The sequence below is a fragment of the Sitophilus oryzae genome, unplaced genomic scaffold (genome assembly GCF_002938485.1).
Source record: "Sitophilus oryzae breed Bouriz unplaced genomic scaffold, Soryzae_2.0 scaffold_1621_pilon_pilon, whole genome shotgun sequence".
Lineage (NCBI taxonomy): Eukaryota > Metazoa > Arthropoda > Insecta > Coleoptera > Curculionidae > Sitophilus > Sitophilus oryzae.
Window position 1 is genome coordinate 463,516 of NW_022146305.1, and position 11,264 is coordinate 474,779.

The 11,264-nt window shown below is 33.0% G+C and overlaps 2 protein-coding genes across 2 annotated transcripts; one reads left to right on the forward strand and one right to left on the reverse strand.

Moving 5' to 3' along the window:
• On the forward strand, window positions 1-9,552 carry LOC115880341 (dimethyladenosine transferase 2, mitochondrial). The gene is made up of 8 exons (XM_030897547.1): window positions 1-62; window positions 112-971; window positions 1,109-1,256; window positions 1,321-1,460; window positions 3,005-3,148; window positions 6,673-6,815; window positions 7,221-7,349; window positions 9,366-9,552. The coding sequence occupies exons 2-8, from the start codon at window positions 543-545 to the stop codon at window positions 9,544-9,546; spliced, it is 1,314 nt and encodes a 437-aa protein (XP_030753407.1). The 5' UTR covers window positions 1-62; window positions 112-542; the 3' UTR covers window positions 9,547-9,552.
• On the reverse strand, window positions 9,544-11,015 carry LOC115880372 (39S ribosomal protein S18a, mitochondrial). The gene is made up of 3 exons (XM_030897585.1): window positions 10,828-11,015; window positions 10,513-10,773; window positions 9,544-9,709 (listed from the first exon to the last, which is right to left on the reverse strand). Exons 1-3 carry the CDS (start codon window positions 10,928-10,930, stop codon window positions 9,603-9,605), a joined length of 471 nt encoding a protein of 156 aa, XP_030753445.1. The 5' UTR covers window positions 10,931-11,015; the 3' UTR covers window positions 9,544-9,602.
• Window positions 11,016-11,264: the final 249 nt, after the last annotated feature.

Sequence of the window (11,264 nt, forward strand, 5' to 3'; positions counted from 1 at the left end):
AAAGAAGAACACGTCTTTTCTGTTTCGGCCTAAACGCGCATGTTCCTGCTTTGCTTGAAATGGTAATAACGATGATATTTAACTTTCAATAATAAGTAATTTATTTTGCAGTATAACCCTTATATTCATCCTGGCCTGGCGCAGTCCCTGTCTGTTAGTTGCTGGACACGCCACAGTACATGTCTTTCCTTTGTGATTCCTGATCCTTCACTACCTTGACATAAAAGCCTAATTTTATGGGGCCCTAGAAGAGGACCCTAGAAGAGAACCATCCCACATTAAAGTGCAGTAAGGAGCAGAAGTTTCCCTCAATGCGCCCAAAGTCACTTCAATTCCAGGCGTCTGCGTCCGTGAGGACGTTCTCTGTTTAACTGAAGAATAAAGAAATCAGAAAGAAACAATAATCAAAGAATAATAGATTCTGACTGGCCGTCGAAAGGCGCGTGGTCATCGTGAAACAAGAAGAAGAAGAAGAAGATACGACGAAAGGAGGAGGAGTAATTTAATAACCTTGAGTTTGAACTTTTTTATGTATATGTATAATGGCAATTTTAAAATTTATTCGTATAAATAAATGGATCCCAAAAATAAGAGCGAACAGATGCCAACTGTGCACTAAATCGGACAATGAAAAAGCGCCAGTGAAAAGAAGGCGGCATATTTCAAAGCGTTCGTCAGAAGTAGATGCCTTTTTCCAATCGAACAATCATATGGAATATCTAAAGGAATTGATTCCTGCAAACATTAAATTGCAAAGAAAAACCGTTATCCCAGATCGAATGTATTTGATTTGTCCGAATACTGCGAAAAAAGTTGCCGAATATGTTTGGGAACAGACCAAATCGAATACGAATCAGTTGATCTGCGAAACTAATCCCGGCGTCGGCGTAATTACCATAGAATTGCTAGAGAAAGGGGCCCGAAAAGTCCGACTTTATGAACCAAACGAACTGTTCCATGAGCCCTTAAAGGTATATAATTTCTAAGTGGAATATAAAGCTCATGCTTAATTTTCTTTTTAATATAATGCAGCAAGATTCGTACAAGCAAGAAAATTGGAATTTTTATAGTTGACCCACCCTGTTAACACCGAATATTTTCCTTGTAGGTTTTATTACAAAAATATTTACATCGAATTGAAATTGTTGACAAAGATCTGATGCATTTAGGCAAATACGTTTATCTTGACAACAAAGATCCAGCAGACAGGGTCGAAAAATTATTAGAAGGAATACCTAAGAAAAGCTGGACAGATGGTAAAATCACAAAAAACTTACTGTCGGTACGCTACATACTTTCGAAATAAAAATGTTCTTTCAGATCCTGTAATGACTGTTGTAGGTGTCTTGACAAGAAATGATTTTATCAAAGACCTAGTCAAATCTATCGTTTCTCGAAGGAACATAACCGCTTTAGGCAGGACCGATTTCTACATGTTTGTATTTCCCACCGACTGGATAGTAAGTTACGGCCAGTCCAGAGATATTACACAGGGTGTTTCAAAAAGCGTGTGCCATCTCTCGTGGGGAGATTCCTCACGTAAGAATAAAACTTATTGCGGAGTTGTGATTAAAATAATATGGTCACCTCATTATTTCTGAAAAAAATAACAACAAAATCTATGACTAAAATCATAAAAATTAAAACTAAGCGTAATACATGTACAGTTGACTGTATTTATTTAGATTTAGAAAAAGTTGAAAATAATGAATAAAATTTATTTTTTGTTTTTTTAAAAAAAATAATTTTTTTGACATATCTCAAAAACTAAGCGAGATACGTAAAAAATGCGACAGAGGAAAATTGAAGGTCTTTTTTCTGCAATATTTTTGCTCTCTTTCAATTTTTCAGTAGATCTCTTTATTTCGTAGCTATTACGTTTTTTTAGTTTGACTTGCATGTAAGGACCACCTTCTTTGAGCACTTAAAACCCAAAAATCTCGTAAAAATGAAGAGTTCAAGACTATTCAACTATAGATGTTAATTTGTAGCTCATGTAATTTTCTACCAATTGATAGTTTTTACTTTTATGATTTTAGTCATAGATTTTGTTGTTAATTTTTTTTTCCTAAATAATTAGGTGACCATTTTAATTTTTTCATAACTCCGCGAGTTTTTGAGTTACGAACTTGAAAAGACATTTAAAAGGTCTTTTCAAGCACTTTAAAAACGGTCATATTCATTTTCTTCGAAAAATGTTCTTTCGCCATTATTTTCCGGTAAAAGCTTGCAATTTAGTTTTCGAAAAATAATCAAGTTTACAGAGTGATAACTCGGCTATTACTACACCTATGGTCAACAACAAAAAATGAGTCGATTCGTTATTCCAAAAGATTCATTTTTGCTTTATATGAGTTTTGCGATAAAACGTAAGATTTTCGAGTTATTTATAAAAAATTGCAGAAAAATATGCAGTTTTTAGATGAAAAATCAGCATTTTCAATATTAAATAACTCGGAAAATATTAATTTTCTGAAAAAATGTTATAGAACATTTTTTGCTTAAAATTCATCCCTTTATTGATTGTTGTAATTAAAATGGGTGATTTATTTTTCACCCCCGAGAAGGGGTGGCACTCACCCCCAGGGTGAAAACACACATCGCTACGATGTAACTTTTTATCTCTTGCTGGCAAAATGATGTAGGCCGTTTGGCCGTTTAATGCCGTTATTACTTGTAGATGGCATAAGAACATTTTTGGATGCGCACTCGTCAAAGCTCATTTTCCCTATCCCTATATCTCTGGTTCAATCCGCTCAATCCCTTTAAATATAAAGATTAAGGAATTATTGATTTATATTATTGAGTCTACCCTACATCATATTTTTACTTTTTTTTGAATAAAATTAGAACGGCACTGATAAACCGGAATTTACGTCGGCCATTTTAGAGTCCCGTCGCGGTCAGTCTATGATTTTTGATTTACTCCTTCCTTGATCTGTTTATTCGAAGGTTGAATCCAGATTTTTCAGTTCTTTACAAAAATAATACGTGTGCTTTTTAGAAACTAACCGAAGAAGATGACGTAAATTTTTACCTGAAATTTTGGGTAATTCTATACAATATATTCTTCGATTTTCAACTGATTGATAAATTTGATAAGGTGTTATTCATGCCGTGGATTACGCAAACAAAAAAGAACAAACAGGTGAGATCCAATCCTAGATCATATGTACAGGGTGTCCCATTTTGGTTGAAACCATACGGTATCTCGGTTATTAGTAAAGATAGGAGCGGTTTGCACAAACCCGTCCCACTTTTTTGTCAAACGAAAGATGCTGTAAACAAAATTTTCATAGCCCTCTTCATTTCTGAGCTACATGGGTCTTTTCGAAAACTTCGCAATTTGGGACAGCCCCAGTATCTCCGTTATTATATGGATGATATCGAGAAGGTGAAAATTGATTCTTGTAGAACATTTTACGTAGAATACAGTGGCGTAGTCTATTTTTTTTACAAAAAAAATATGTTTGAAAATATGAACTAAAGTTATGTTTTTTCAAATGGAACACCCTGTATATTTATAAATCATATGATCCGTCTTTCTATGTGCTTCTCAAAAATATGTATTACTCTATATTTATTTTCACTATTTACTTCAATATTTAAAATATATCATTCTTTTATTAGTAGGCCGTGATAAATAACATAAAAATCAAAATGGTATTTACTAAAATAGTCATACACACATTAAAATTTTATTTGCCATTGATATATTTTACTTTTGAACTGTTACCACTGAATCTCTGAATATATATTTCTTTCTTTATAACGGGATGGGTTTGCATATATCTAAAAGCTTGGCATTATTAAAGCATTTTCCAGGTGTTCGACATTGTTGTAGTTGCCACGAAATATTTCATATTTTAAAAATATCCAAAATCAGAAATCGAGAACAGACAAATCCAGGAATCAGGGAAGCCATTATATGGGTCCATTGCATTGGTTCCAATTCATTGATTTGAGAAATAATAATTTAACAAAATTCTAATATTTTCAAAGTTGTTAGGGAAAACCCCATCTTGCAAATTCACGTAAATTAGCTAAAACATATCTAAAAGTTTCGGTACTATAACTTCCAAGATTTACAAATAGCGGTAGAGAGTTAAGTTTTCCTAATATTTATAGAAAAAATGTATTAGTGGCCCCTAAAATAAAACAAGAGATAGACAGCGGTATATTGTTAATAATTCTTTATTTTCTTTTATTATCAATCATGGCCAAAGTCATGGCCTACTAATAAATATGATTTTTTAATAAAAACTTCTAAATATTGCAGTAAATAGTGAAAATAAATATAGAGTGATATATATTTTTGAGAAGCTTATAGCAAGCCAAATCATATAATTTATAAACCTACAGGGTGTTCCATTTAAGAAAACATAACTTTAGTTCATATCTTCGAAAATATTATTTTCGTAGAATAACAGACTACGCCACTGTATTCTCCGTAAAAAGTTCTACAATAAATAGTTTTTACCTTCTCGATACCTTGCGCAATAACAGAGATACGGGGGATGTCCCAAATTGCAAAATTTTCAAAAAGACCCTGTAGCTCAGAAACGAAGAGGGCTGTGAAAATTTTGTTTACAGCATCTTTCGTTTGACAAAAAAGTGGCACAGGTTTGTGCAAACCGCATCTTTCTATCTTCACTAATAGCGGAGATACCGTATGATTTCAACCAAAATGGGACACCCTGTACAGGGTTTCCCACTAAATATGTGCTGTATCTCGGAAAGTATTAGCCGTAGCGGCTGCGGAAAAAATTATTTTAACTAAAGAGGCTATGGGAAATTGCTGGGAATTATTTTCAAGTTTGTAGAACGACCGCTAGGGGGCGCAACTGCAACAAAAAATAAGAAAATGGAGAAGAGGAGAAAACACAATTTTGCCTAGATAAGGTGTACTATAAGTAACAGCTTCATAATCTGCAGTAAATTTTGAATATTTTTTGTTAGAGCCATTTTCCCCTATCTACCAAAATAAAGTGGTGGGGGAAGGTTAGATCTGTTTTTATTTGAATATTAATAACTCTGGACTGGATGATCGGAATCCAACAAGCGAGGGCTCGTTTAAAAGAGCGTTTCTTACTCTATATTGTACCATATAAACAATAATAATAAGCTTTTGAACGTAGACGCTAGGGGGCGTTGTCTTACAATTTAACAAACATTGCGGGTTTTTTAAAAAAAATTAAAGGCAATAGTATGTGTAATTTTAGCTGACAGTAAAGAGTAGTAAAAGCTTAAAAAGTCAGCGAAAACCGCATCTTGATATGTTTTTTCAAGCCGAAGATATTAGCAAAATTATAATAAATTCCAAAAAATAAGCCCTTAATTACCTTATTTTTACAACACGGTATCGGTAGCCCTCTTGATTATGCCCATTCTAACCTAAAAATAGGATAGAAACAGTTAGTTTATTTCAAAATGCCAACAACTTCAACTACTTCAAATAATAAAGGCATTTTGAAAAAGCATTTAAAAGATAAAAAACGCTGCTAAGACTACAGTTGAGGGTTGGAACCTTTGGTGTTACACAGCAAAATAAAATTACACTAAATCACCGCAATACACCAAAACACTTTTACTTTTACACTGGACGCGCGTTTCGCTAACCATGTTAGCATCATCAGCAGATGATTATAAACTGTGGAGTTCTGCTGATGATGCTAACATGGTTAGCGAAACGCGCGTCCAGTGTAAAAGTAAAAGTGTTTTGGTGTATTGTGGTGATTTAGTGTAATTTTATTTTGCTGCTAAGACTATCAAAATGTTGATCTAATAACAATTTGACGTTTATACTATTACGCGAAAAGCAACTTTTTTCCAAAGCCTACCATGACTTCACTGAATCATCGTTTCTTGTTCACTATTATTAATATCTTAATTATTAGATATTAATACATCTGGTATTATGGTATTCTGGTATTTCGTCGATTTTAAAATAAACTAACTGTTTCTATCTTATGTTTTTGTTAGAATGGGCCTAATCAAGAGGGCTACTGATACTGTATTGTAAAAATAAAGTAATTAAGGGCTTATTTTTCGCTGACTTTTTAAGCTTTTACTACTCTTTACTATCAGCTAAAATAACACATACTATCGTATTTAATTTTTTTGAAAAAACGCGCTATGTTTGTTAAATTGTAAGAAAGCGCCCCGTAGCGTCTACGTTCAAAACCTTATTATTATTATTTTTATGGTATAATATAGAGCAAGAAACGCTCTTTTAAACGAGCCCTCGTTTGTTGGATTCTTATCATCCAGTCCGGAGTTATTAACATTTATATAAAGATAGATCTCACCTTCCCCCACCACTTTATTTTAGGAGATAGAGGAAAATGGTTCTAACAAAGAAAATCCAAAATTTACTGAAGATTATGAAGCTATTATTTATAGTACCCATTATCTAGGCAAAATTCTGTAAAAAATCTATTTTCTTATTTTCCATAGCAGATGCGCCACCTAGCGGCCGTTTTACAAACTTGAAAATAATTTCCAGCAATTTCTCATAGCCCCTTTAGTTATAAATATTTTTTTCCGTAAGCCCTACGGCTAATACTTTCCGATATACAGCCGAGAGCTATTCTTAGTGGGACACCCGGTATATTCTTACACTTTTTTTTTACTTTTGAAGGTATATTTTTGAATCGCCACCTTTTTTTTCAGCCGCTAGATCCAGATAAATTGTATTTTATTAAAATCAGTATGAAAAAATCGTTCAGTATCAGTATGGAAGATATTTTACCGTTCTTTGTATTCCTAAAGTGTTTTTTGCGATATAAAAATCATTATATCATCCCAACTTTGGAGTGAGTTAGTATATCTGTTAAATACAGGGTGTTTCTCAATAAGTGTCCGATATATCACAGGGTGATTTTTCAAGGTAAAAGTTCATGTAAATGTGTGTCCTAAAATGCTTCGTTTTCGAGATACAGGGTGTCAAATTTTTAGATTTTTTTTTTCAAAATATCTAGTAAACCATACACTTTTTTAAAAATCTGAAAGACGTCTATGATTGTCCTCACAAAACTGCAATTTTTTCCCTACTACTACTCCCTATTTAACCTACTCTCTAGCTAAAGTAGTTTCTGAGATATCCATACAGAACAGAGAAAACTCACCCTGTATAAACATTTTAGTATAAAAATACTAAAAAATGGGGACACTATTCAGAAACACCCTGTATAGACTATAAATAAACTTAAAATCTTCAGATCGTGGGTTCCCGATTGTGGTAAAACAATTATTGCACCGAGACAAGAGCACGAAGGCTATTTTGAAGATATGGGCATATACACAAAATTCAGTGAGCTTAACGCCAAACAAGTAATAGCCATTTTTAGGTAAGTAGAGGAAATACCACTTATACAGGGTGTTTCAAAAAACATGTGCCATCTCTCGAGGGGAGATTCCTCACGCAAAAATAGGATTTATTTTTCATACCAACATAAGTCCGATTCTGCTTTGTTTCGTAGCTACAGGGTGTTAGTCTTAAAATTTTTTCGATTTATTATAATTTTCTTCCAAGTATTTTTAGTGATTCGAATGAAATTTTGAGACTTTAACACCCTTTAACTAGGAAACAAAGCAGAATCGCACCTATGTTGATATGAAAAATAACACTTATTTTTAAGTGAGGATTCTCCCCACGAGAGATGGCACATGTTTTTTGAAACACCCTGTATAGGGTATTGTATTCATGACGATGGTACGATAGACGTTTATGGAGAACCAGTGATTGATTTTTTTTGGAAAATTCGAATTTTTCATTACCATCTATTTAAAATATTTTCAGCGTTACAATGTTGCCGCGTCATGTTGACTTTCCTTAACCTATAAACCTTTCAGCTTTGAATATGCCGAATTTATGATTTAACCAATGCATATTCAAGATCATGTTTTTGTCATTTTACACGTTTTATTTATTATCTCGAAAAATATTAGAGATTGGTATAGATATATATAAACGCGGATTCTGAAGACTCATATACTTGGCAAACATTTTTTATTGACATAAACGACGGGGTCCGGCGATAGTGCGTGGTAGCACATATTAGGTATACTATAAGTATACAGATAAAAATCTTATTCCTAATTCGTGGTACGAAAATTGTTTCTTATGACGATTTGCAAACGAGTAAAATTTCCTGTGCGCAAAAATAAAATCGCGTAAAATAACAATAAACAGCGTAATAGAGAGATATCGCTAAACCGAATAGCGTGCATGAACGTTAATAAGGCCAGTTGTTATTTCCATTACGTGAGGTGGTATAAACTCTCTTCATTTATAGTTATCGGATCGGAAAGAATTCTGTTCGCATCGCGTCCGCTATTTAAACTAACCTAACTTTGAATTTAAAACTTTGAAATTGTTTTGTTTACTAGGTATTTTAAAACTAAAGGGCTACAGTGCTTATTTTCAGTGCTTTATTGTTCAACGTCTGCCAGTGGGTTTAGGACAACAAGCAACAAATTCTCTTAGAAGGGCATTGCTGTAAATCATTGTCATTGCTGTAAACTTAATCCTCTTTATAGGTGCTTTAATATTGGAAGAGGTGGAATCCATATTTTGGGCCATATTTATTTAATTAAAACTAATCCCGGCTACTTAAATATCAAATTAATTACCTAATAAAACTAAAGTAATAATTCAAAACAATTCAAACATAACCTAAAATAAAAGATCTGGCCGGCCGGCCCCTGTTGTCAAATACCCGCACATGCCCATTTAAGCAATTTTTAAACGTTATTTAGAAATAGCGCTTGGTGTAATTGATCCGCAAATTACGTCAGGCGGTAACGTTATTAGCGGGTATTGCGTTAAAAATTGACTCGCGCATATCGTAACCATGATAAGGTACGCGTAAATACTGCATGACGCTATTCGGTTTTCCGATATCTCTCTAATAACTGTGCCGGTCAGGCGCTGTGCACAATTTTAGAGGCCATAAGTAGGCGTGCTATGTGCGCAAACTAGTCACTAGTTCCCGATTCCGAAAATTGGAACCACGAAAAACAATAAAGAAAAAACAAAGATTATAATCTGTATAATCTGTGGTGGTAGTTTCTAAAATAAATAACTTTTGCCGGACGCACTATTGCCGGACCCTGTATACCAGTAACAAATGTTTGCCAAGTACACGAGTTGTCTGATCGCACTATAATAGAAAAATAATGAGCTATATGAAAGTAATTTCAAAAAATGTAATAATATACCGGGTGTCCCATTTAAAATAGCAAAGATGCTACCTTTTTTAGTATGAAGCGGCAACACTGTAATGCTGAAAATAATTTAGACAGATGGAGGACGCCAATTTTTATTGGTTTTCCTATAAGAATTTTAGCAAAACAACTTTTAGGGAGGTATTGTCACATCCAAACTACACTAACAGCCCATTTATGGAAACAATAGAATCAGAAACTATGAAATTTGACAGTATAGAACTGGATATGGATGAATTTTTGGCTAAAACAGAGCTTGAAATTACTAGTGCTGACAGTACTGACCCCGATAAGGAAACAGAAGTAAAAACAAGCTGATACATATTATTTTACTTTATAAAACTACTTTAGAAACTAATAAAAAAATGTACATACTAATATTTAATGGTTGTTTCGTCAAAGTATTTATTGTATTTTTTCCATTGATACCTCTTTTTAGGGTCTTTGTTACTCCTAGCAGGTGCCAAGTTTGGCATAAGGCCTAAAAAAATCATAAATCAAAAAAAAATTGTTCAGGTTAGAGCTCTTAGATCATACAGGGGAACCCAGTATTCCAAAAAGCTCCATATTTCAGATTTTTACTTCAATTTTTTTTGTAAATATTTTCTAGGGTTATTCACCTCATTCAACACAGCCTATTGTAGCTACACGAGTGTCTAACAATTTATTTTAAATAATTACTAACTTTATATATAAACAGCAATAACTTGTTTAATTTAAATGGAACACTCTGTATATTTTACGAGAATCAGATGCACAATTTAATTGTCTATCAAATTGTATTTTATCATTTTTTACCTATCTCTTTAAGTTTGCTTAGAAAATGTATTTTCTTATAATTTAAACCTCATTTATCAATGCAAACCACCGAATATTGACATTTTAGATTATTTTTAAAGATGTAAAAAATTTTTAAACAGCTAATTGCTACAAATACTAAAAAACTGAATTTTGTATGTATATTAGACAGTATGGTAAAAAGTAACACTTTATAAATTTTATTTAATTTTTCGATGAATGCTTATTTATAACAACAGAGACGTTCAGATTCATAACTTATTGATTTCTGATTCAAATTCACATTTATTTAGAATAATTAATTAACTTACACAATTAAGTAAAAATATGTACTTAAATAGAAACTCTGTATATTTCCTATTATTACCCGTATAGTTTACACACAAGATCAGAATGAAGATCTGAAATAAGAAACCTGGTATGGAGCTTATTCAGTACACTAGTCCACCCTGTATATACTTAAACGGAAGGCAATTATAAACCTACCTGCTTTTTGTGCCATTGTAACTAAGGAGGACATTCTTTTTTGTTGCTTATTGCATAGTCCGGTAATTCTTTTTGGCAACATACAGCCGTCTGACCTAACAAATTGGCTTAAAATAAGCACATCGGTATGTTTTATATTGAGACCGGAGGCGCAAACCGGACACTGCGTCGGATGGTCTTTCTTTAATAAATACGGTTCTCTGGGTGATGGAACTTCTACTCCATAAATAACCAGTTCTTTTTCATTTTGTACCTCTCGAACTTTTAGAGAAACTTTATTTAAAAAAATAATTTATTACCACCGGGATAACTTACTTTCTTTAACATTTAATGGTAGACATAATGATATATTTCTTCTCTCGACGTTCCAAACTGTCCTATTTATTAAATTTTGAAATATTTTCCCTGAAAAACTCATATTTTCTACAATTTTCCACAAAGAAATTTATAGGTTGGAGTTTGAAACATCTGTTCAATCTTCACTTTCAAGTTTTGGTGGCTTTGTGTCATTAGGGTATAAGAGGAACTTCGCATAGTCCTTACCCGAAGTTTGGTACTTAACTTACGCATATAATTTAATTTTTATAAGAACAAATTACCTTGTAAAAAGCTCGTTTTCGTCTTCTAATGTCCAGCCAGCTAGATAAAAGCTGGTTTTCGTAAGTTAAAGTTTTTACTCAACCATCCCTGGTCCTAACTACTTCTGTGGTCCTGACAGCTTAACGCCCTAAAAACGGAAAAGAAGAAGAAAT